Source organism: Pleurodeles waltl, chromosome 3_1, assembly GCF_031143425.1.
Source record: "Pleurodeles waltl isolate 20211129_DDA chromosome 3_1, aPleWal1.hap1.20221129, whole genome shotgun sequence".
In the NCBI taxonomy this organism is placed as follows: domain Eukaryota; kingdom Metazoa; phylum Chordata; class Amphibia; order Caudata; family Salamandridae; genus Pleurodeles; species Pleurodeles waltl.
The window spans coordinates 433,708,941-433,735,890 of record NC_090440.1 but is presented as its reverse complement, the minus strand read 5'-3'; the positions used below and the strand labels follow the sequence as shown (position 1 = coordinate 433,735,890).

The 26,950-nt window shown below is 47.8% G+C and overlaps 1 protein-coding gene across 2 annotated transcripts in view; it reads right to left on the bottom strand.

The window, feature by feature from the left end:
* The window catches only part of TICRR (TOPBP1 interacting checkpoint and replication regulator), a 472,392-nt gene that overhangs the window by 96,096 nt on the left and 349,346 nt on the right, over nucleotides 1-26,950 (bottom strand). For both annotated transcript variants that reach the window (XM_069222701.1, XM_069222703.1), the window contains exons 19-20: nucleotides 13,840-13,979; nucleotides 10,867-13,753 (exon numbers count right to left, since the gene is read on the bottom strand). In XM_069222701.1, the coding sequence (XP_069078802.1) occupies nucleotides 10,867-13,753; nucleotides 13,840-13,979 (3,027 nt within the window). The remainder of the gene's footprint in view (nucleotides 1-10,866; nucleotides 13,754-13,839; nucleotides 13,980-26,950) is intronic.

Here is a 26,950-nt window from a genome sequence, read left to right as displayed (position 1 = left end):
GAACCGCAAGTAACGTCTGTAGGAGGTAGGATGGGTAATGGAATTAAGCATCCTGCAAGTCCAACTCACCCATCCAAACTCCACGGCAGCTAGATCCTGAGCCAGAGTGAGGGAACGAAAGTGGCTGGGCACCCCTTCCGTAGCCACGAAAGGGACAAAATGCAGACTGAGGCAGGAGAGGGGCAGCCATAAGGCCAAGGAACTGAGTCTTAGCCTGAGACTCCTTAAAGCACTCGAGCGCCGAGTCTGCTTTGTCCCCGATGCAAGCCATCAAAGGGAATGTTCATCAGAGTAGATTGGACATAACCTCAAAAGCCAGACATTAATAACCAGATGTGGCGTCTCAAAGCCACTGCTGATGCAACTGATCTGCCCAGAAAGAAGGTCGTATCCAGCCCACATCTGATGTTGAACTTCACCGCATCTCTCCTGTCACCAACAGCTTGGGAGAGAATGGCCCAGGCCTCCTATGGGACATGTGCAGCACTAGCGTGACCGTGTCCCATAAAGTATGTGTTCACCGACCGCAATGACAGGCTGGAGGAAGAAAACAACTTCTTCCCAAGATGGCCCAGCCTCTCATGTTCTGTCCGTGAAGCGGAAGGTAACATGCCATGGGAGGTTGGGGATTGGATGACCAAGCTCTCAGGGTAAGATGTTGGGTCAGAAAAGGCGGGTCCTTAGGCACAGGCATGTGGCAGCAGGCAACTGTTATTAAGAGGCGCCCCTGTGCTAGGTGTGGACCAGCTTCCCAGCAGGACATCAGTGAGGGCTTCAATAAAGGGCAAACGGGGTTCTGATGTTGAAGCCCCAGGTTGAAGCACCTCAATCAGGAGGTTAGTCCTGACAGCCAGTGAAAGCCCAAGACCTAGGCTGCTCTTCTCACCACCAAGGAGTAAGACGCTCCCTTCTCCGTAGTCACGGTAGGGTGAGAAAGCATACCACTGTCAGGAGATTTATACAACTACCTAGTTTTACCCAATTCCTGAGCCCAGTCCATAGGATCTTCCAGCGGGCATTCTGAAGGGTCCAGCGACCCCGCCATACCCTCGCTGAATTCAGACCCACAAGAATAAACTTCTAAATCGAATCTAGGAACCAAAACCCTGCCAGAGACAGAACATGTATCGAGCGAAGTAGTTACACCTCTGTGTCAGATTTGGTGATGAGTACAGGGTCAAGGCTCTGTCGGCAAAGGTAGAGATACAACTGATGCCGGTTTGGAACCAGAAGTGGATCCTTGGGTGCCCCTTGGAGCCAAGGCCAAAGCTGCTTGCCTGGAACCCGAAGGGACTCCCAACAGGGCTGGACTGCAAAAAAATGAAGAGCATGGCCTTGTAAAACTCCGAGTTAGGCTGGGGTGGCTCCGGCACCCGGAAAGTGGGGTGCAGGGCCTACCCAGATGCAGGCTCCAAAGATAGAGGCCTAGAGCGAGAACCCTCCTTGTCCCACGTTGCGTCATCCGACCGGCGGGGTGAAGTTGTAGAGCTCTTGTGCTTCTTCCACTTCTTACCCGAATGTCCTGAAGATTTAGAATGGGACGAAGAAGGCTGGTGGCTCTGTGAGCAGTTTCGGTACCTTCCTCTCGACCAAGAGCGAGGCAGAGATTATGCCGCAAACAGCTTCAGGGACCGCTCCCTCAAAGCCTTCAGGTTCATGGCCCGGCAGTCAGAGCACTACTTTAGGTTGTGGTTGAGCTCCAAGCACCGCAAACACACCAGATGCAGATTCATCACGACATCATGTGATGGCAGGAGTTGCAGAGCTTGAAGCCCGTTTTCTTGAACATCCTTGACGCACCAGAAAAGTGCCCCCCCCCCCCCCCCAAAAAAAGACAAAAAGTTGGAATTCCAGTCACAAAGCAACTGAGGGTAGTAGTTCTCCGCATCTGCGTGTAGGTTGGCACGGAAAGAAAAGAACTGCTATTAGCAAGCCGGGGTGGTGCTTATGAACGACCCTGACCTCATATCCGGCGACCACGATGCCAATGATGAATGTGGAATCGACAGATGCCATCTGAAGGCGCACAAGCTTATTGCTCGAAGAAAAATCTCCGGAACCAGGCTGACACCTGGGATAATTCTATGGTAAGGGATCTGCAGCTAGAAGTCTCTATCAAATTGCTCTTCATTGTCTGGCATATCATGGCTTAAGCTCTTTACTTGAATTGTTTGCAAGGTTGTGGGAACGGAGACTTCATTTTGTCATCTAGTTTATATTTGGAATTGGGACTCAACTCAGGGAATTATAAGGGTGGCATAGTAATTTTATTGACTCAAAATAAATTTAGCTTATTGTATTAATTTACATGTGATACTTTTATGCGTTGTCATAACAAGTTTGTGCAGTGTTTTGAATGGCTTACCTCTGAAAGCAGAAAAAAATCAAGTTGACTGATTGATATTCTCCTTTACCAATAATATATGTAGACCTACACTGCGCCATACACGTGCAATTCACACGCTAGGGTCTCAATGTAAGGAATCTGTAACTAGAATATGTCTCTACCAGATATTTAGTTACAGAAGGTAAGTAACTTGTACATCTGATAGAGACTTCTAGTTGCAGATTCCTTACCTTAGAATAGATACCCAAGCAATGCCATCCTCGGTGGTGGGGTGCGAACTAAGATCATATTAGAAAGTCCTGCAGGACCGAACAACCAAAGTAGCCGTCCCGACGGACCTGACTGTCCAGGCAGTAATGTTTAAAAAATGTGTGCAGAGACGCCCACGTAGCTGCCTGACAGATATCCAGAACAAGAACTCCGCGTGCTAACGCAGTGGATGCAGCAGTGGCCCTGGTAGGATGAGCCCGCAAGCCATCAGGAGGTTGCTTTTTTGCCAAAGCGTAGCACATTTTAATGCAAAGAAGCACCCATCGAGAGATGGTATGTTTCTACACAGCCTTCCCCTTTCTTCGCACCCACATAGCCAACAAAGAGTTGATTGTCCACCCGGAAGTCTTTTGTACGACTGAGATAGAACGCCAACGCTCTTTTTGGGTCCAGACGGTGGAGTCTTTCCTCCTCATGGGAAGGATGTAGGGGTGCGTAGAACGTAGGCAAAGTGATGGACTGGCCTACATGAAACGGTGTAACCACCTTAGGAAGGAAGGAAGCTCTAGTGCGTAACACCACTTTGTCGGGGTGTACGGACAAGTACGGAGGTTTTGAAGAAAGGGCCTGAAGCTCACTCACCCTGCGAGCAGAGGTGACGGCGATGAGAAAGACAGTTTTGAATGTGAGGAGCCATAAGGGACAATAATGCATAGGCTCAAAGGGAGTACACATCAAGAAAGTAAGCACAAGATTAAGATCCCACTGAGGCATGATGAAGGGAGTGGGCGGAAATAAGTGAGTGAGCCCCTTTAAGAATCTACTCACAAGAGGAGATTTAAAGAGTAAGGGCTGATCAGGAAGCCTAAGAAAGGCAGAAATGGCAGACAGATACCCCTTAAGGGTGCCCTATGCAGAGCCCTGCTGGGCCAAGGAAAGAATGAATAGAAGAACCTCTGAAAGGGGGGCAGATAGGGGGTCAACAGATTTGTTGGTGCACCATGCCACAAATTTCTTCCAACGACAGGCGTATACAGTTTTAGACGAGGGACGCCTGGCTGCCAAGATAACATTTCAGACTTCGTGTGGATGGGCAAATGTCGTCAACTGTTGCCGCTCAATCTCCACGCATGAAGGCGGAGGTTGGACAGGTTCGGGTGGAGGACCGTCCCCTGCTGCTGTGACAGAAGATCCGCCCGAAGAGGCAGTCTGAGTGGAGGATCGATGGACATGCTCAGTAGCTCGGGATACCACACTCTTCGAGCCCAGTCCGGAGCCACCAAGATAACTTGGGCCCGGTCGCTCTTGATCTTCTTGAGAACTCTGGGCAGAAGAGGGATAGACGGGAAGGCGTAAAGGAGGCTGGAGTTCCACTCGAGACGAAAAGCGTCTCCGAGCGAGTGCCGCCTTGGAAACTCCAACGCGCAAAATAGCTGACATTGCAAGTTCTCTGCGGAGGCGAACAGATCTAACCAAGGCTTTAACCAACTTGAGAAAGAGACCTTGCTCCAGCATGTTGATGTGGAGTCCTCTGATCTCCACCTCTCCCATGTGGCAGCCCCAACCCAGAAGCGATGCATCTGTCACTATTGATAGATCTGGTTGGGGAAGGGAGAGGGATCTGCCATTGACCCAATTGGGAACCGAAAGCCACCACTTCAGGTCTTTCGCAGTCCCCTCCGAGATCTGGACCATGTCGGAGAGATTCCCCTGATGCTGCGCCCACTGGAACTTCAAGTTCCATTGCAGAGCCCGCATATGCCACCTGGCATGTGCTACTAGCAGGATGCAGGAGGCCAAGAGGCCCGGCAGCCTCAGAGTCTGTCTCACCGAAACCCAAAACCAAGGCTGAAAGATCGGAATCATAGCCTGAATGTCTTGGACTCGCTTTTGGGGAGGATAAGCCTGAAACCGCACTGTGTCCAGAACTGCCCCGATGAGGGAGCGTCTGAGAGGGAGTCAGGGGTGACTTCGGCACATTGATAGTGAACCCCAGCTGGTGCAGGAGGTTCGCCGTAGTCTGGAGGTGTGAGACCACTGACTGGGTGAAGGCGCCTTCAACAGCCAGTCATCTAGGTAGGGCAAGACAGACCCCTAACCTGCGCAGGTGAGCTGCAACCACTGCCATCACTTTCGTGAACACCCGAGGGGCATTGGTAACGCCGAAAGGGAGCACAGTAAACTGAAAGAGCTTGTGACCTACCACGAATCGTACGTAACGTCTGTGGGCAGGCAGGATGGGGATGAGGAAATAAGCGTCCTGCAAGTCCAACGCTACCATCAAGTCTTTTGGGTCTAAGGCAGACAGAACCTGAGCCAGGGTGAGCATTTTGAACTTCTCCTTCTTGAGGAAGTAATTCAGGTCCCGAAGATCTAGGATAGGGCGCAAGCCTTTGTCCTCCTTTGGTATCAGAAATTAGTGGGAATAACAACCACAACCTACTTCTGGCACAGGGACCCTTTCTATAGCTCCCTTGGCCAATAGAGCCGTGACTTCCTGGCAGAGAAGCACCAAATGATCCTCCGAAAGGGGATGGAAGGATGGTGGAAAAGGTGGTGGTGTAGATTCGAAAGGGAGGGAGTAGCCCTTCCGAATGATTTGCAAAACCCACCCGTCCGTGGTGATATGTTCCCAGCGGGGCAGGTGATGGTGGATTCTGCCACCTACTGGGCGGGAGTGAGGGGACGGACTAGGAAGGTTTGGAGGCTGTGGCAGGGGTGGACTGGACAGACCTCTGGTTCCCTGACCCACGACCACGTGGGATTCCGCGCCCCTGGCCACGCATAGACTGTCCAGCGTGCATGGCCCGGTGGCTGGGTTGAGGACGCGACCCTTCGGTGGCGACGAAAAGCGGACTGTGGGGGGCTAGTGGTGGCAGAAAGGCCAAGAGACCGAGCCGTAACCTCTCCAAAGCTGAGTCTGCTTTGTCTCCAAAGAGACGGGTGCCATCAAAGGGCATGTCCATGAGTGTCTGTTGGACATCCCCCGAAAAACCTGAAGTACGTAACCGGTCATGGCGCCTCAAGGCCACTGTCGTAGCAACCGATCTGCCCATAGAGTCGGTCGTATCCAGCCCACAACGGATGGTGAACTTCGCCGCGTCTCTATCGTTGACTGCTTGGGAGACGATAGCACGGACCTCCTCCGGTATCTGCGGCAGGACTTGCGCAACCATATCCCACAGGGAGTGGGAATAACGGCACAAAAGGCATGCGGTGTTCACGGACCTCAGCACGAGGCTGGAGGAAGAAAATAACTTCTTACCAAATTGCTCCAGCCTTTTGGATTCCCTATCCGGGGGTGCGGAAGGGAGCGTGGCAGAAGAAGACGACGCCTGGATAACAAGACTCTCAGGCGTAAGATGTTGGGATAGGAACTTCGGGTCGTTCGTCGCAGGCCGATGGCGGCGAGCGATCGTTCTGTTCACAGGAGCCCCTGTGTTGGGTTTGGACCACGTACCCAAAAGGACGTCAGTGAGGGCTTCATTAAATGGGAGAAGGGGTTCAGATGTAGAAGCCCCAGGCTGAAGCACCTCCGTCAGGAGGTTAGACCTGACTTCGACAGTAGGTAGCTCAAGGCCAAGGACCTCAGCCGCCCTACTAACCACCATACCATAGGTAGCTTCCTCCACCGTAGCCACGGTAGGAGGAGACAGAATGCCAGAGTCAGGAGAAGTATCAAGACCACTGGCTTCTCCCAAGTCCTGTGCATAGTCCATAGTAGGGTCTTCATGGTATTCATAAGGGTCCAGGGACCCCTCCAATTCCTCCCTGTATTCGTACCCATAGAAAAATGGGTCAAAAACCGACCTCGGGCGAATAGGGCCCACCGAAGCCAGTGGTGGCGTCGGCCGATGCCGCTCCGACTCGTCGGGATGAGAATCGGGTCGACATCGATAGTGTCCACTACCGACGTCGAGTGTCGCTAAACGAATCGGCGCCGGGGAAGGTCTTGACTGTGCGACCGGCGTTGGTGCGGATCCGCACTCGGATCCGTAGGCGACCTCAGTGGCCGGGGCCGAAGCCGCGGAACCCGAAGGCAACCTCGGCCAAGCCCCTTGGGCCCAAAGCACCCTATCGGGGTCGGCACGCCCACAGATGAGGCGCATGGCCTCGTAAAACTCTGAGTTGGGCTGGGGTGCTCCGGTCCCGGGAAACTCGGGGAAGCGCGGAGCCGATCCAGACGTAGGCTCCGAGGACGGAGGCCTACTTCGTGGACGCTCGTCCGAGGGACGGGGTGAAGTCGGAGAGCGATGGAACTTCTTCGACGACTTCTTTTTCTTACCGTGATCCAACGGTTTCCATAAAGATGATGGTGGTGGAGCGAGATCGGGACTTATGCGGAGTCTAGTGCCAGGCCACCATCAGCTTTAGGGACCACTCCCTCAAAGCCTTCGGATGCATCGCCCGGCACTCGGAGCACGACTTCGGGTCGTGGTCGCGCTCGAGGCACCACAGACTGACACGATGAGGGTCAGTCACTGATGACATGCGGTGACAGTCCTCGCACGGCTTGAACCCGGTCTTCTGGGACATCCTCGACGCACCAAAGTTCGCACCAAAAAATGTCGACAAAATGGTCGAATTGGGCCAAAAAATAGCCGCGGGTAGCTCTCTCTCGGATCAGCGCGTGGTGTGGAAAGAAAAGAACTGACGTCACTGCACGAGGACGGCATCTATGTACTACTCCTGACGTCATCACGGCGACCACAACGCCTGCGGAGTCGACTGACGCCACCTACTGACGCGCTAGGGTATTGCTCGAAGAAAAAAATCTCTGGATCCAGTCTGCCGCCTGTGGGAAAATTCTAAGGTAAGGAATCTGCAACTAGAAGTCTCTATCAGATACATTTTTCAGACTGTCCCCACAATTTTTATTCAGTGAAAGACAGCCTTCATTTTAACTGCAAGCTAGTCTGTGCCAGCAGGGACTCGGAAGGACAACGTTCGATGTGCAAATTAACTTGACTGTCTGGAAACACGAGGACTAAGCATGTCAGTCTCAGAAGTTGAAAGGCATGCAGGGATTTGGGTACATTTTGAAAGCTCAGTAGGAAATAAAATGCAGAGCCTGTTATTTCCTTTTTGAAACGAAGGGCAATTTTGTTTTGCATTCAGTTGTCTAAAAATGACTTGTGCTAATGCACTAATTAATGTCAGTATCTTTCCTATTCACTTTTTACACTTGTGGCTATTTTATAATAAAGATTCTTAAGTATACCATTGTTGTGAGTGTCCTGTCACGACCAGGTTGGTAGCCATGTAGGAAAGTACTCTCTTTTAGGCATGGTTACCCACACATTTTCCATGCACTCAGGTGGCTCCTTAGAGGACCCTCCCCCCAATATTGCTCCTACCAGTCTTCCAGGGTTTTCCAGGCAGCCCTTCAGACAGGTATCTGCCCTCCTGTTTCTTGACCAGCTCAGGAAGGGGAAGGCAGAACAAAGGGTTTCCTGTGGGAGAGGGGAGGTAACACACACTTCCCTTGGAAATAGACAATACAAGTCTTGGGAGGGGCAGCCTCCCTAAGCCACCGGTTTGCTTTGAAGAGCACATGTGGTAGCCTCCTTGAAAAAACTAGTTTGCACCAACTAGGGGACCCCCGGTACTTGATCTGGCACAAAACTGGACAAAGGAAAGGGGAGGGACCACTCCCCTGTCCATCACCAGCCCAGGTGCCCAGAGCTCCTCCAGGTGGCCACTCGATTCTAATATCTTGAAACCAAAATGTGCAGAGGCCCCTGGGAGCATCCGAGTGGCCAGGTCAGGCAGGTGACATCAGAGACCCATCCAAATATACTTTTAGGGCTATTTAGGGACTCTCTTGCGGGTGGGTCCCCAGATTTGACATGCAAGACTCCACCAGGACTCCTCTGCATAGTTTATCTCTGCTCCAGGCCACTGGAACTGCAACTGGATACTTCAGGAACCAACAAGACTGCAACTCCCGAGACTAATTTGCATTGCAACATTGTTTCCCTGGCTCCTTCCAGCAAATGCAACATTTCCCCGGTTTGCATCCTCTGGGGTCGGCAACACTTCAGCTGCACTAGGAAGCAGTAAGGCATCTCCCTTGGAGTGAAGGAGTCACTCCCCTCCATTTGCAGGGAACTACAGCAACGGAGTCTGGCTGCATGGATCCCCTCTCCTCTGGAACTGTGTGGATCCTGCATCACAGGTGGTCTGGAGCGGTCACCTTGGTCCTCTCTGCCCACTGTCCAAATTGGGAGACGGAGACGTTGAGTCCTTGCCTCTCCTTGTAGGACAGTACCTCTGTGCACAGTGACTCTTGCAGCAACCAAGGCTCCTGCTCCAACAGATCTTCAGGATCCGAGTACCCCCGGCCCCCAGCACTTTATCCTTCCAAGGACAGTCTCCCCTCTGCTGCTCCAGCGACATGGGACTCCTCTCTAGGTGTGCTGATTTGGCCTCACTGCAACTTACTGTGCCTGCTGCCAGTGGGGGCTTTGACTGCTTCTGCTGGCTCTTCCGACTGCTGAGGGTCAGCTCGGACTCCCCTCCTGGAGTCGAGACCCCTGGGCCTTGCTGGTCCGTCTTCAGAATTGCAACTCTTCTTTTGCCTCCTCTTGCATTTGCCAAGGCTTGTTAGTAGTTCTCCTAAACCACTTCCCATCTGCATATTATATATATATATATATATATATATATATATTGGGAACTGCCTATAAGTCACCTAGTTCAGTGCTATTGTAGTAAAGTTCCTTTATTTTTGCAATACTGTGCGTTTCCTTTGAGGAGTGATAAGTTGCTGTATGACTGCTGTGGTATTGCGAGTGCTTTACAATCGTCCTATATAAGTCTTGGCTGCTCACTACAGATACAACTAGAGAGCCCAGGCTTCCTAGACACTGTCTTCATTCACTGATAGGGGTTGCCTGGACCTGGTATAAGGTACAAACATCCTAAGTGTCCACCACACACCAGGCCAGCTTCCTACAGCCTTGACTAAACAAAGCATCCTGCTACCATCTCTGACTGGTCAGGAACAGCCTCAAATTCCAGTTATTTAGCCTTGGATAGATCAGTTGACTATTGTCTGTCTCCCTCACTCAGCACGCTTGATGGCTATCTACATTGTTCTGAGGGATAACAGGGAATATTCACACGTAAAGTCCTTTGGCTCACATCAAAGAGGTTATCCTAAAGCAAAATGACTTGGGGTCTGATCTGGTCGGACGGGCTACTCCGTCACAAGGGTAATGGATTTCCCGTCCACCGAAATCTAAATTCTGTAATTACCTATGGGATTTAGACTTTGGTGGATGGGATATCCGTCACCTTTGTGACGGAGTAACCTGTCTGCTAAATCAGGCCCATGGTGCTTCTGATGTTCTCAGTGGGAAGAACATGCGGAGAAGGATAAGTGAGATTGGATACCCATTGTTGTATAAGTTTAGGATTTTAATCATTTATTAACTACTAATAAATGTGATCCATTCCTTTCATGAGATGGGAAACCAATCTTAAAGCCAAAACAGGAAACACAGGTGGTGCATTTCCAACCCAGATTCTAAAAACTACAACTAAGGCTCTCGCTAGAATTTATCTCTGCACAAGTACATGTGCACTCACACACATTCACGTGTATTGGCCTATTGCTCCACACAGTAAACAAGCTGCGAATTAATGTAGAATAAAACCATCAGGATTAGCTTAAACTGACAATCAAGGAATAAGTATGGCGTGCTTTGTGAAATTTAATTTGCCAGTTATTGATGGTCTTAATCATTATGTGTAGCGCAAAAAACAATTTTCCAGGACGATATTTAAGTAGATCTGAAAAAGCAAACCTACTGATTGTCGCAGTGGCTGACAAGAAATGCTGTGGGAAATGAAGTCTGTGTTTTCAGGACTCATCATCTGAAATGCCATACTCACAGAACTAAGCAACGAACCTGACCACTTTAAGTTACTAAATAAAGAAAACACTGTTACCTAAGTGAATGTGAAGGGTTTAGAACACTATGTGGTGAGGGGCACTAAATAGGGATCAGACTAGACATTGTCCCTAAAAACTCTCACAAACTACATGAACAAAGCAGTTTTGTGGTTGTACTATCCAGTGCACGAGGGCACTTAAACACACAGGGGCCTGCTAAATAACCATCTATAGATCAATCAAGGTATAGCTTGAGCTTATATACATTTGTGAGTAAGAAATTTCAGTCCTACAATTACTACTACATATCTTCAAAAACAGTGAGAAATTCAATTTGTAAATGTCACCTTGAATACGACTGGTGTAAAATGTGATCAAAATTCTTAACTTGGAAAGGTATGTTTGGTACCTGCAAAGCTGAAAACATCATCATCACCCACGGAACTCTGGTGTGCAGAACTTTTGTTTGAGGAGGAGATATTTCTGCAGCCAACAGGTGATTCAGATGCTTGTTGCACTGTTCCAATTTGGTCTTTAACTGGATTTTTGACAAGATCAAAGTCACTGAAACATGGTAGTTCATCTGAAGATTTTTCTGGAGATAGACATTCATGTCTACGTTTTCTAGATTTCAGTCCATAGGTTGAGATTGAAGAGCTTTCTTCAGCTTTAAAATCCCAATCTGTGACAGGAGACTGATCTGGAAGCTGGGAAACACCTTCTAATTCAAATTCTCCCAGTCCTGTTGCCTTGCTGCTGGTCCCCAAAACAGTAGTTTCATTCCCGCTTTCACTTAGAGAGGCTATGTTAATGCAATCTTGAGTTTTTTCATTCTTCACAGTAGCATTAGAGCAAATAACTACAGCTTTCTTTCGTCTGGGCCAGTTCTTTATTGTGTCTGTAGTCTTTTCTTTATGTTTTGGGGATGGCGTCCAAGGAACTCCCACATCTGTACAACATGGAGAGGTAGTGTTAGATGTGCCTCTAGTTGGTGTGTAAGAATGGCATATGTATGTCTGTATTCCACTCTTCCCAGGCGTGTTGTAAGAGGACCGACAAAAAGACGGAGAAACACAGATGGATTCTACCTTGTTTGCATGCCTTCCACACCATGGGCTATTGGGCTCACTGAAAGGACTTTCATCACCTATTTGTTTGTGGGATACAGTACTCGTTTTCTTCTGCAACAGCCGAATGTCTGGACTTGAACAAGAGTCTGTTCTTTTTATTCTAAGTTTGGGCAAGCCAGAAGCTTGCATTTCTAATTCAACTTCATAGGTTGGAGTACCAGCAGGGACAAGTCTCTTTTGACTTTTAGGAGTAGAAAAGCTTGAAGGGATTTCTTGTGTTACATGGCGTGCTGTAGCTTCTCTTTGCTTCCTGTCAGGGGTACAACGGAGCTCATAAGTAGGTGTTGAAATGAAGTCTCCTTGCCTTCCTGTAATCTCAGATTGAGCAGGCAATGGCTTCTGAGCAGCAGTATGTGAAGGCTTTCGAGTAACTAGCAGTTTCATTTTCAGCCCCGACCCTTCTGTTGGCAGAACCTTAGCTTCTGAGATATCAATGCTTTCGTCCATTTGAGAAGATGCAAGTGAATCAGATGTACTAGAAATGGTTAAGGAAGACGAGTCTAGTCTTTCACAGACAACTCGAACTTCTGAATTTAGCTGGCTATTAATGGAACAATTTAGCAAAGAGATACCATTGTTAAGTACTGTGACATTTTTTCTTGGCGATATAGGACTATCATTTAACACTTTTTCTGAAGATGACAACGCTTCTGAGGACTCTTTTTTTGTAGAAAATATACTTTTATTATCAGATGGTTTTGCACCTTTCATAGCCTTGAAATGATGAGGAGATAAATTACCTTCGCATTCAATAACTTTTTTTCCTTCAGAACAATTTTCTACTTTAGAAGGAGATTTATAGGTCGTCTCAAATTTTGTTTCAGTTCGAAGTCCACATATAACTCTAGACATGGAGTCTGGAGCAAGATTAGCAGGTGGAAGGTTTAAACCGCTAGATAGCTTAGCAGACGGTGAATTGAGCGAAGACCACGAACGTAATGAAGCCTTTAATGGAGATGAAAAAGGCGGGACCGGCAGTGTAGAGGGAGTTTTAGGGGAAGCCTTATTGATTTTCCCAGGTGTTATTAAAAGTGAAGGTGAAACCATCCCGCAGCTTAACTGCGAGGTCTTGCTCGGAGTACTGGACACCAGTTTCTTAGTTGTAGCATTATGGCTCTTTTGGGGAGTGCACAGCTCCTGCATATTGATATCCCAAACTTCATATGGAGATTTTGCAGGAGTACCCGAGGCTGGCAAGGTTTCAGGCTTTTGAGGGGTTTTTAAAATATTCTTTTTTGGGCTATAAACATTTTGCACATTTGTTTCCACGATTTTAGCTGGGGATTTGACAAAATCCAGAGATTTTGAGCTTGTAGGACTACTGAAGGCCGACAATTTCTGGGATGCGGTCAGATGGCTTTTGCTTGGGGTAGAGAAACCATGCAGCTTTGTTTCTATAAAGTCAGTGGGAGATGTTGCCAAAGGTGTATCTGTTTCTACTTGAGTACCTGAGGCAACTATCTGTTTCAGTTTCTGATGAGTTAAATCAGGGTTCTTCTTGGGAGTGCAAAGATCTTGCAGGTTTGATAGAAGAACTTTAGGTGAGAGTGTATCCAAAAGCAACGTGTTTTTTACAGATGCACTTGAGGCTGACAGGGTCTCCAACGTGTGATGGATTGGCAAAGTACATTTTCTTGGAGTACACTGGTCTTGAGTCTTAGATTGCAGCGCACCAGCTGGAGAACTTGTAGTTTTCAAGGACTCCACGCTTGTCGGACAAGTAGAAGCTACATTTGTTTCTGCCTTTCGAGGGGTTCTCATGGATTTTTTCCTTGGAGTTGATAAATCTTCCATTTTGGATGCAGACTGTTTTATCTGCGATGCTCTAATTTTTGATTTAGGAGTACTTTCCTCAGATAAAGCGCTTCTAGATGCTCTAAAGGGCCTCGCAACAGCAACCTGATCAGCGTTTTTGACGGGAGAGCAATCAATCAATGCACCGCTGTGCTTTTGAGGGGTTATTTGTATTGAAGGATCACTTTTACACTCTCCATGCGTAGGTGAGAAATATTTTTCCAAACTTTTAACTGATTTTGACTGTGAGCATGCTGCATTTTCCATCTTTCTTGGTGTCCTGCAGTCAGTGAGAAGAACACAAGGAGATTTCCAAAGAATTTGATTTGAGATAACTGGGTCCATATGTTCTTCTGATAATTTGCTGGAAATCTGCAAACAAAGTTATGCATATTAATACACATATAAGCTTAACTTCGTTTGGAAACTACTAAAAAGCTAGCATGAGTTATATTTACCACATGAGAGGCACTTTCTTCACAAGATAGGTTTTGTCTCAGTCTCTTCTTATGGGGTGGACTATTCATTCCAAGCACTGCTCCAAAGAGAAGTCTTTTGGGTGATTTCACACTCTGCACTACAGGTAGTGATGTACTGGCTACAGGAAATGATGTAAAACACAAGAACAAGAGTTAATGTTTAAGTGACAGCTGCTTTTAATAGACGAAAAAGTAACACATCGTTGGTAACATTGATGATGATGATCTCAGGCATAAATGTTATTGTCGTACTCCACATCTACCTGCTACTTCCAGCTGGATACTAACTCAAAAGACTTGTGGAACATGTACGGAGGAATATTAAAATGTCTCTAGAGAGAACGCAGAATTCTTCATATGGAAACTAACTTCAACACTACTATGCAGATTATACTGGGAGGAACTCACAGGAAAAGCTAACCATTTAGATGGAGAAACCTCTCATAACACAAAAAATTAATATCAAAAGATATGCAGTACCATCAATCTTCTAAGCAAATTTCTCCCTTTTCATAGGGGCCAGGCAATACAGACTTGCAAATGCACGCAACCAACACCAGGCAACAGAAAACAGTCAATGTAGCTTTATTTCTGGTATTGTGCAACAATGTCATCAGGCTAGAGTTTATTTTTATCACTACCCCAGGGTACTCCTTGATAACAGTGAAATTAGTCTGAATAGTAAATGTTATGTCATTGGTACTGGCAACTCTTTCTGACAAATTGGCAAATGCCATTTATAAGCTGGGCAGTAGGCCATAGCCTAAACTACGTTTTTGTCTCAACTCCTGTCCTTTTACCTCCAACTCCATCACTGTTTTTCCACTTAACCCAACTCATTCCTCCCATAGGGACTACTTGAAGTTCGATTACTGTGTCTATGTAACTACTCAATAATTCACCAGTGTTAGAAATTGGGTCTCTAGTTGACAGAAGTATGAACCCTGCCCAAGTAGGGGCCACAAATCCTAGTCAGGGTAGGTCAGATATACAATCAAAATTAACCTTTGCTCAACCATCTGGTAGTTTGGCACAGCAGTCAGGATTAACTTAAGAGGCAATGTGTAAATATTTGTACAATACATATTTACAGTAACAGTGAAAGACGCCATGTTAGTTTAGAAAAATAAGGAATATGTGTCTGAGTAAAACAAGACCAAAACAACAAAAATCCAATGAGTATATGCTGTGATATTCAATTTTCAAGATTTAGGTGACAATAGCAGATAAAAGCGCAAAGCGCCAACTGTGGTTATCTGGTCACACCGGACCAGGCAAAAGTCAAGAGTTCAGCGCAACTACGATAGAGCGCGGGCTAAAGACACTACCTTAAATCCTGATGCACGGTGTTTCTTTGTGAGGGTTTGCAGCAGTACCGGTGAGGACCACAGAGCACCCTAGGCCCACGACCAAGAGTCCAGGACTGGGGTGATACCACGTGGCAGGGCAACCTCCCAGACTGAAGAGCCCAGGTGCAGGAGCAGGTTGGCTGAAAGTCTTGTGTGTCCCTGAGACTTTAGAAAACAGGAGGTCAGTCAGCCGGCCATTGGAGTCACTCTGGGACGTAGGCATGCAGGTCCACTCCTTTTCACTCCCAGGCAAGCAGCAGCAGGCCAGCACAGAAATGCAGATATCAAAGTGACAATCCCTCCTACAGCACAGTACACTGTATGGCAATTCAGCAATGCAGTTAGCAGAGTAGCAGTCCCATCTGGCAGCACAGCAGGCCTTCTTCCTAGCAGAGTATTCACAGCTCCAGAAGTGCACTGAAATGGTGGTATCTGAGGTCCAGTATTTATGATTTGGTGCCCTGGTTCTGGAAGGTGGGAGAAGCTTTTAGAGGCATGCCTTTGAAGTGCACAGAGGCCCTGTCCCCAGTGTACTGACTTCAAGCTGGCTGGAGTGACAATACAGGGTAAAGCCCTATTGAGGGTGGACAGATCAAGCCTATTCAGGTGTGACACAGTGCTAAGCTCCGCCTACCAAGGCAGTTTACGGCCCATTAAGGCCATTCAAGGCACACCTAAGCTACCATTGTGTGACTGTTAGCTGGGCTTTGTGCATTCCTTCTATCACAAAATCCAGGCGTGTATTGGAAACAGGCAGCAGGCACAGAACGGTTCAAGTAAGAAAATGCCAACTTTCAAAGTGGCATTTTCATAGATAAAATTTAAAATCAGACTTCACCATAAGTTGTTTGTAGGAAAGACCTCCCCATGCCACCAGCTTTGCTTTGAAGGGCACATTTGGTCCCCTCCATGCATATTCCGGTTTTGCACCAGTCCAGGGACCCCCTGCCCCCTTTTTCTCACCCGATAATTACACTAGGAGCCAGCTGGGCTAACCAGTTATGATTTTCAGGGACTGCATATTACTGTTGGAAGGTGGGTCATCAGTTGTGTGGCCTGCACCAGTAATGGGTCCAGACACTACCACCACTGGGAACCAAACACGCCATTGTAGCGCTTGACTCTCATAGGGTAGCGTTGCTGAGCAGTCCAACGCTTACTCAAGGGAGGTGGTTTGGGCTAGTAATCCCCATTCATGAGCACACAAGCACGGCACTCAATAAATGATTGTCCAAGTCTGTGCTTTTTCTTTTGATAAAGTAAAAGTACATTTATTCCAAACACACTACTCAATACTATGCAACAATTTACAATTATACAGGGAGTGCAGAATTATTAGGCAAGTTGTATTTTTGAGGATTAATTTTATTATTGAACAACAACCATGTTCTCAATGAACCCAAAAAACTCAATAATATCAAAGCTGAATATTTTTGGAAGTAGTTTTTAGTTTGTTTTTAGTTTTAGCTATGTTAGGGGGATATCTGTGTGTGCAGGTGACTATTACTGTGCATAATTATTAGGCAACTCAACAAAAAAATATATATACCCATTTCAATTATTTATTATTACCAGTGAAACCAATATAACATCTCAACATTCACAAATATACATTTCTGACATTCAAAAACAAAACAAACAAAAATCTGTGACCAATATAGCCACCTTTCTTTGCAAGGACACTCAAAAGCCTGCCATCCATGGATTATGTCAGTGTTTTGATCTGTTCACCATCAACATTGCGTGCAGCAGCAACCACAGCCTCCCAGACACTGTTCAGAGAGGTGTACTGTTTTCCCTCCTTGTAAATCTCACATTTGATGATGGACCACAGGTTCTCAATGGGGTTCAGATCAGGTGAACAAGGAGGCCATGTCATTAGATTTCCTTCTTTTATACCCTTTCTTGCCAGCCACGCTGTGGAGTACTTGGACGCGTGTGATGGAGCATTGTCCTGCATGAAAATCATGTTTTTCTTGAAGGATGCAGACTTCTTCCTGTACCACTGCTTGAAGAAGGTGTCTTCCAGGAACTGGCAGTAGGACTGGGAGTTGAGCTTGACTCCATCCTCAACCCGAAAAGGCCCCACAAGCTCATCTTTGATGATACCAGCCCAAACCAGTACTCCACCTCCACCTTGCTGGCGTCTGAGTCGGACTGGAGCTCTCTGCCCTTTACCAATCCAGCCACGGGCCCATCCATCTGGCCCATCAAGACTCACTCTCATTTCATCAGTCCATAAAACCTTAGAAAAATCAGTCTTGAGATATTTCTTGGCCCAGTCTTGACGTTTCAGCTTGTGTGTCTTGTTCAGTGGTGGTCGTCTTTCAGCCTTTCTTACCTTGGCCATGTCTCTGAGTATTGCACACCTTGTGCTTTTGGGCACTCCAGTGATGTTGCAGCTCTGAAATATGGCCAAACTGGTGGCAAGTGGCATCGTGGCAGCTGCACGCTTGACTTGTCTCAGTTCATGGGCAGTTATTTTGCGCCTTGGTTTTTCCACACGCTTCTTGCGACCCTGTTGACTATTTTGAATGAAACGCTTGATTGTTCGATGATCACGCTTCAGAAGCTTTGCAATTTTAAGAGTCCTGCATCCCTCTGCAAGATATCTCACTATTTTTGACTTTTCTGAGCCTGTCAAGTCCTTCTTTTGACCCATTTTGCCAAAGGAAAGGAAGTTGCCTAATAATTATGCACACCTGATATAGGGTGTTGATGTCATTAGACCACACCCCTTCTCATTACAGAGATGCACATCACCTAATATGCTTAATTGGTAGTAGGCTTTCGAGCCTATACAGCTTGGAGTAAGACAACATGCATAAAGAGGATGATGTGGTCAAAATACTCATTTGCCTAATAATTCTGCACTCCCTGTACACAAATTGATGGAATAACCCTTGGATGACATAATGTAATCTCTCCCCCTAGGAGAAATATAAACCAACAACCCACATGGCAAAACAATCGCTGATATCCCAATGTAACATTTGCCAGTAATGTAGAGTGAAAGCACCAACATCTGACTAATAAGCACATCTACTGTGCAAGAGAGTGGTTATCAGTCTCATTACACAAATCAGCATTACAAGAAACACAGACATGTTTAAATACTTTAAACAGTATATATTACTGTTAGAGTACTTCTTGATTACCCTGGGGTAACAACATATCCCTGATCAATCTGGTGTAATACCATCCCACACTCCTAGAGGGTGCAGTCACACAAGCCAAGAACAAAAGTTCTAAGATGCTGGTGCTTGACATTTGGTTGTAATCCTTGGGAGGGGGGGTTCTTTGCCCCACCCTACCTAGGATGGGAACATACACGTTGTGTAGGGGGGACGTGCTGTGCTGTTCCTGCAGCTCCCCCTGGCAATTGGCACTTGTTTGGTGGTGGCCCCTTCTTCCTGAGGCCACCACAAGCTGTTTAGCCTAAACCAATTCAGGTGCCCAGCAAGGCATTCTGGGATGGGACGCATAAGAAATGAGCGGCTCTCCCGCTGTGCCGGGGAGAGCCACGTTACCGCCAGAGATGTCTGTAGTCTTGGGGTTCCACCCGGATATGCACACATCGGGTAAGTGCTCCCTCGTTGGGAGGGGGGCGCAGGAAGCTCACCCATGGCCGCCCCGCCAGCTCCACGCATGGCCAGCACCTCCATGTGCTGCTGCGGGAGCTGGCCTTTCCTGTGGCCTTTCTACGAGAAGACATGTGCATTGGCTGCGGCCGGACGGGCCACTTGGGGGGAGTGCAATGGCACCCCCCTTCTCCTCCAGGGCCCCTCCTCGTGCTCTGCTCCCGGACATCCTCTGCTACATGGGGCCTAGGGATGGGGTTAAGGCCCCTCAGGATATTTTCACGGGGGCCTACTTTGCTTCTGGTGGGGCCCCTGTTTCGATCCTCACAGGGAGCGGGACAACGCTCCCCGGCTTCTTCGCCCACTGGCCCCTTCCACAGCCAGCGGCCACCTTGCTGGTTGATTGATGCAAGGACTTGCTCAGGCAGCTGGATAGAGCAGTGATTGACCCTAATCCTGAGCTGAGCCAGATAAAGATGACATTCCTGGATGACCCATAAGTTGTACAACTATGCTTTTGAAACCTACTACATCATTCTTTTCATACCGGTTACAGTGCACATTGGTGTGACTCTGGTCTCTGTGGGCCCTAGGGAACCTGAGGTATGCCCTAGGCCACTCTTTCCTATTGACACTGAATGGAGTGTCCCTACAGTGAAAAGACAGCAAGCACACTAATGTTGACATGTACTGGAGTGCCCCTACAGTACAAATACATTGCGCACACTGACTACCTCTCCTCTGTGTACATCCATCTCATGAGGTCCACTCCAGGTCACCACCCACTCTGCATAGTTCCTTCTGTGCCAGGCTCCCAAAGCGTAGTTCTTGGGCTGCGCACGCCAGGAACCCTCCCCGCGCAGCCCTTACATGGGTGCACACATGATCACGTGTAACCAGCCCGGGAACTCCCACTTTTGCTGCGCCACAGCAGCCTTTCCTTAGCAAGGTGGCACCAGGGGTCACACGCACAGTCCATTTTACCATGAGTTTAATGTGGGGGAGTCTGTGACTAGGAGGCTCCCGCACAGTGAAAGATTAAAAACCAGGTGGTCAAAAAGTGAAAAAATTCAGGGCAGACCAGATGGTCAGAACCATCCTCTCAAAATTACCATTACCATTACAAAGGGGCGGGTCACCAGCCGGACTGTGGGGCTCAAGAGTGGTCAAATATATTGTAGTGATCAGACTAACTGATTTTTGATAATAAGGTCCTTGTCTTGTTTAACATGTTTCTGAATATCACTCACCATTAGCTTTTGTTCCTACTCATTTGAGCCAACACTACACATTTACTGGGGGCCTGGAGTTGGGATAATAATATTGCACATTAACATGGTGCTGAATTTTATCCAGACACACTAATGAGGCAACAATATGCAAGCTGAAAAATGTCTACTGGCACACTAATTCTATTTTCCGATGATCAGTTACCAGCCTGGTATCTAAAGAGTTAGCCACAGACGTGCCCTCGAAGGGCAAAGATGGCACGCAGGCGGAATGGTTCACTGCTACAAGCCAGCGCATGACTTACAATCTATGTCTACCCACATGCACAAACGCTGAGCCTTGTAATGCCAGCAGGTCTATTTAGTCCATGCTAGTCAGAGGGGGTATATCATCCGGAAAACCAGAGGACAGTAAGGAGGTACAGAAATGGGCGTTTTTCCTTTACGAAGTAAGTGGAGGGGGAAGTGCTGTACAGGGGAGGACTGCATTTTGTGAACTGGCCTGACATTGATGGAGCTTACAGCTTCAGGATTCCGGTACTAAGTAGACGCTGTCTTTTTGGGGGTAATCTGTGATATTTACTAATTATCTCTGTAGTGTGTGACTAGGGTCTCTATCCCCTTCGGATGATCCAGGTCGTCTTGAATAAATGGGATTAAAGTAGGTCAAAAAAAGTTAGACATGTATGTTTCATTCTGCACAATTACTTTTATTTCCCACAACAAGCCTTGTTATCCGATGGATGAGTGTTTGTATCTCACTTTCTCTGCCTGATTTCAGATATGATCACGCTTCCTGGGGAGAGACAGTCCCTCTTCCCCCCCACCCAACCCCACCCCAGCAGAGGCAAAGAGAGACTGAACGGCATGGCATGCTCCATGCAGTAGAACGAGTATGTGTATTTAACACATGTGTTTGTTTGTTGCTGAGAAGTGTGCTCAAGCATGATTGGCACATTTGCATGGCATGAGGACGCTGGCTTTGCACAATTTTCTCCATGGCATGTGCTACCATGATTGTCTGAATAATGCTTATTCTATGATATTCACTCTAGAAATTACAAGAAGATTGTTGAAATTCTAAGAGCGAACCACTAAGCACCACGATTGACTAGGGATTTCCTAGCAACCTGGTCCTGAAGGCCATTGTGACTCAGTAGGCACGCATAATTGGCTGAAGCATTTCAACCTAATACTAAGCATGCAGGAGGAATGGTTCACTGCTACGAGCCTGCACCCAGTGCATGACATACAATCTACGCGCGGGCACAAACGCTGAGCCCGCTGGTCTCTCCCAGGAAAATCCTCATCAAAGTCATAAGCACTGAATATTTCTGCGATATATATAGATATATATATATAAATATATGTGTGTGTATGTATATATACACACACACACACATTTACATTTATATATGCAACCTATATTAAAGGCTAAGAATGCCCAATTTACATTGCGTTTTCCTGTGATAAACCTCTTACCAGACACAAGCATTTCTGTAAATTAGAAATAGAGCATAAATTGCAAAACAGTCTTTATTGAAGAGAAAACTACCAGGGAATACAAAGGCACTGTTAGCAAATAGGCTGCATTAATAGCATAACAAGAGAATACTGGCACCGTGCCTTTAAGACGTCCAGTATCCCATCATGCCCCAGAGGTGACAGTTATGTCAGTCATTTTTTATGGTGACAAGAAGAACATAACAGCCATGTATAAACTGCTGCATGCAAGATTGGTCCAGGGAGGTGGGCAGGTTGCTTATGACTTTGATGAGCATTCCCCTGGAAGAGTGTAGGAAAGTACCCTCTTGTTGGCATGGTTAGTCCTGCTTTTTCCTGCTATCAGTGTGCTTAGGGTGTTTTCACTGGGATTCTGCTAAGCAGGACCCCAGTGATTGAGCTCTCTCCCTCTAAATTTGGTTGCCTAGGGCTTTTGTACACTTCACAATTGGCATACTGGTGCCCCCTTATAAGTCCTTAGTATATGGTACTTAGGTACCCAGGGCATTGGGGCACCAGGGGTTCCCCATGGGCTGCAGCATGTATTGTGCCAGCCATGGGAGCCCATGCAAAATGTGTCTGCAGGCCTGCCATTGCAGCCTGCGTGAAAAGGTGCATGTGCCCTTCCACCACAGGTCACTGCAATTCACCCCTATGGTAAGCCCTCCTAGCCCAGAGGGCAGAGTGCAGAGGTTTCCCTACCAACTACAGCTCCATTACACTGGACTTCGTAAGTGTGGGGAAGCCATTTCACCCATGTACTGGACACAGGTCACTGCCTGTGTCCAGCTACATAATGGTAACTCTGAACCTGGGCATGTTTGGTATCAAACATGTCGGACTCATAACCCAATACTGTCACCAGTATTAGTTGTATGAATCCATGCACTCTGGGGGCTCCTTAGAGGACCCACCAAGTATTGCTCCCACCAGTCTTCTAGGATTTTCCAGGCAGCCCGCACTGTTGCCACCCCTCAGACAGGTTTCTGCCCCCTTGATGCTTGACCAGCACAAGTAGGGGAAAGGCAGAACAACTGATTTCCTGTGGGAGAGGGAGGCAAAACCCTCTCCCTTCGAAATAGGTGTTACAAGGCTAAGGAAGGGTAGCCTCCCCTAGGCACCGGTATAATTTGAAGGGCACATTTAGTGCCCTCCATGCATAAAGCCGTTTGCACCAGCCCAGGGACCCCCAGTCCCTGCTCTAGCACGAAACTGGACAAAGGAAAGGGGAGTGACCACTCCCCTGTCTATCACCGCAGGGGGGGTGCCCTGAGCTCCTCCAGGTGGCCACTCGATTCTGCTATCTTGAAACCAAGAAGCGCAGAGGCCCCTGGGAGCATATGAGTGGCCAAGTCAGGCAGGTAACGTCAGAGACCCCTCCTGATAGTGGTCACCTTGCAAGGTGACCAAACGCCTTTTAGGGCTATTTAAGGACTCCCTTGAGGGATCTGACATTCAAGACCAGGACTCCCCTTCATCGTTTACTTCTGGCCACTGGATCCACAACTGGACCCTTCAGGAACCGACAAGACTGCAATTCTGGCGATGACTTTGCTTTGCAACTTAGTTTCTCCTCCTCCTGCAAGCAACTGCAACATTTCCCTGGCTGTGCATCCTCTGGGGTCTGAAGGACTGCACCAGCTGCACCCTTGGGCTTCACCACAAGGAGTTTGCTTGGCTTCAACTGGTTCAAGAAGGGACCCCCCGTTTGGTACAGGCGACAAATCGCTAACTAGAATCCCCTGCATCAAATCCTGAAGAAACTGACCAGCAGACCAATGTCCAGTGGCCGTTTTGGAGTTTGTGCCAGGTGCATTCTGGGAGTTGGAGTCTGCACCCTCAAGGAGCAACTCAGAGCTTCTGGAACCTTGGGGTGAGCTGTGGGCTCCTAAAGGACCTTCAAAGACCTTCTGGAAGAAGATCCATAAGTTGGAAGAAGACTGAACTTTTTTTTTTTAAAGTGCCGGGGCAACTCTAAAAGGCTTGCCTCAACCGCAACCCGGCCTGACTTGCAGGTTCGTCCCACTGAAAAAAAGCTCAAAAAAAGTGACCAAGTCCAAAACTTAGAAAGTTGACTGGGACTTCCCACACAGTGTATCCAAAGAGGGCTCCAAGGGCCTCAGATCAAGATTCAGGTTTGGCCCAGTCGAAGGATTTTTGTCTTGAAAAATCATCCAAGTCCAAACGAAGAAATCTTCACGGTCTCCTGCGATGTGTATCCGAGGAAGGGCTCCATGGAGATCGGATCAGACTGTTGACTTCGTACCGCTGAAGAAAATCTTCAAGAAAATGACCAAGTCCGAAGGTAAACTTTTTACCGAGGCCTCCCACTTGCTGTAGCCAAGCAGGGCTCCAATGAGGTTGGCCTTAAACTTTGACTTTGCCCCAGTTGAGGTGCGTCCAAATGAGTGCTTTTTGTTTCTAGGCGCTAAAAAACATTCTTTAAAAATTCACATCTCCGGTGTTGGATTTTTATTGTGATTTGTATTGTGTTTTACTTATTTACTGTTTTGAGATATTTAAATGCTTTAGACACTTGTCTCCTAAGTTAAGCCTTTTCACTCGTTGCCAAGCTACCAAGGGTTGAGGTGGGTTTAATTTATTGGGACCTAACTGGACCTTAGTGGAGGTTAGTGGCATTTTGCTAAGTGTAGGTACTTACCTGCCATTACCAATAATCCACTTTCCAACACAGGCAATCTGGGATAAAGCAAGACTTGGGACAGACTTGTCCCTCACTTTCACTGGTCCCACATGTCTGAAGACACCAAGGAGTTTTGTCACTCCTGTGTGACCTGTCAAGCCAGTGGCAAGACAGGTGGCACTCCAAAGGCCCCCGTAACTCCACTGTGGTTGAGGTACCCTTTGAGAAGGTTGGGTTGGATATTGTTGGCCCCCTGGATCCTCCAACAGCCTCTGGGAACAGATTTATACTGGTGGACCATGTCACCAGGTACCAAGAGGCAATTCCTCTTAGGACCACTACAGCCCCTGCAGTGGCTAAGGCCCTTATGGGAATCTTCTCCAGAGTGGTGTTTCCTAAAGAGGTGGTATCAGTCAGAGATGCAAACTTCATGTCTGCAAACCTCAAAGCCATGTGGAAGGAGTGTGGTGTCACTTACAAATTCACCACTCCTCAACATCCACAAACAAATGTGTTAGTTGAAAGGTTCAACAAACCTCTCAAAGGTATGATAATGGGACTCTCAGACAAACTCATAAGGAGCTGGGTGGGATGTCCTATTGCTTTGCCTCCTCTTTGCCTACAGGGAGGTTCCTCAAAAGGGACAGGGCTACAGCCCCTTTGAAAGTTTGTTTAGGCACTCTGTTAGAGGTCCACTTGCTGTTGAGAAAGAAGGCTGGGAGCAACCGCTCAAGCCTCCAAAATAGAATATTGTGGATTATGTATTAGGCCTAAAATCCAGAATGGCCTAATACATGAAGAGGGCATCAAAACATCTTCAGGCCAGCCAAAGAAAAGCAGAAGAAATGACATGATGAGAAGGCTGTGCTAACAGTTTTATCAGCCAGAACAGAAGGGCAGTGGGTCCTGGAGCCTGTGGCTCCCAGGGCCCTCCAAGACAAGTGGAGTGGCCCACACACAACTGTAGAGAGAAAAGGTGAGTTCACCTATCTGGTTGCCCTGGGCACTCCCAGAAGCCCCCACGGGGGGCTTCCTGTAAATTGCCTAACACCCTATTATAGGGAGCTGGCTCTGTATATACTACATCATAATGAGATGTAGTGTGCACAGAGTCCAGGGGTTCCCCAGAGGCTTAACAGAGGCTAAAGTAAATAATACTAATGCTCTCTTTTGTGATAGTGTGGTCGAGCAGTTAGGCTTATCAGAGGGTAGTGTGAAGCATTTGTTGCAGGCAATAAATGAAGCACACACTCAATTACTAACTCCAGGCCAATGGGTTTTTATATAGCAAAAATATATTTTTTTTACTTTATTTCTGGAACCACAAGATTCTGATTGCAGGTAAGTACATTTACAAGTAAGTAGCAAGCATATGCAACACTACCACTTTGGCAAGTTAAACGGTTTGCAAATAAAGAGCAATAAGCTGTTTTAGAAGTTGACAATGCAATTTTCAAACAGTTCTAAGGGGGAAGAAAAGGTAGTACAGTTTCAAGGTAAGAACAGTACTTACAGTTTCAGTCTCCGGGAGTTAGGATGTCCACAGGTTTGGGTTCAAGTTAACCCCAAACACCCCACCACCAGCAACATGGGGCCAGCAGGGTGCAGAGGTCAAAGTTGCTACAAGATTTTAAATGGGTTCCTACGGAGACTGGGGGCAGTCGGAATCGGATCTGCCAGCAGTTAAGTACATGCATCTTCAGAGGGCAGACCTAGGGTATTTAGGAGAGCACCGGGGGGCCACAGGTCAGCACCAACCACACACCCTCAGTTGGCACATGAGATGCAGGGTGCACACTCTAGGGCTCCTAATGTTTTTGAATAGGGGGACCCTAGGGGGTCACAAGAAGGCTGCAGGAGGTCGAGGAGGTCAGTTCAGGAAAACCACAGGCTGGACAAAGCGGAGGGCTGCCTAATGCACGTTGCTGCACCGAATGTCGAGTTCCTTAAAGCCAGGGAGCTGCGGATGCAGGGTACCTCATGGCGTTGGTTATCTTTGTCAGGATCCTTCACAGGCAGGGTAGGTTCTCTGGGTTTAGTCTGCAGGCGTTGTTGTGTTAGTCAGGAGGAGTCAACCCATGGTGGACACTAGGTCAAAATCGCCTGGTTGCCTGCTCTAGAGCAATGGGCCACCTTTACACAGGCCGTGGACGTTGTGTGCGGAGTGGACAGGGCTCACATATCTGGGGCAGTTCTGGAGTTCTCTGGTGGAGTTTCTTTGTGGACAGGGCGCTGTCATCCAGAGATCTTGGTCCTCTGGTGGGCAGGCTGTCCTCTTGGGGCTTTTAAGAAGTCACTGGTCCTGGAAGATGTTCAGGGGAGCCCTTAAATCCTGGATTTAGGGGTGATACAGGAGTCAGAGGGCAATAGCCATTGGTTACTGTCCCTGAGGGTGACTACACCCTTCCAGTGCCCACTCCCTTTGAGGAGGGAGACACAGACCTACCCCTATTAGTCCCTGACCTCCAAGCCAAGATGGAGGATTCTGTAGAGAGGGGGTCACTTTAGCTCTGGTCACCTTCAGTTGGTCCCAGCTGAAGTGGTCACTCTTCGTTTTTCCTAATTTGACCATTTGACTTGCCGCCAAAAGTGGGGCTTTGTCTGGTGGGTGGGCATCTCTACTAGCTGGAGTGCCCTGAGGCACTGTGACAGGAGGCCTGAGCCTTTGAGGCTCATTGCGAGGTATTACAGTTCCTGCAGGTGGGCGGTGTGAAGCACCCCCACCCAGTGCAGGCTTTGTTTCTGGCCTCAGAGAGCACAAAAGCTCTCACTCCAGGAGGTCAG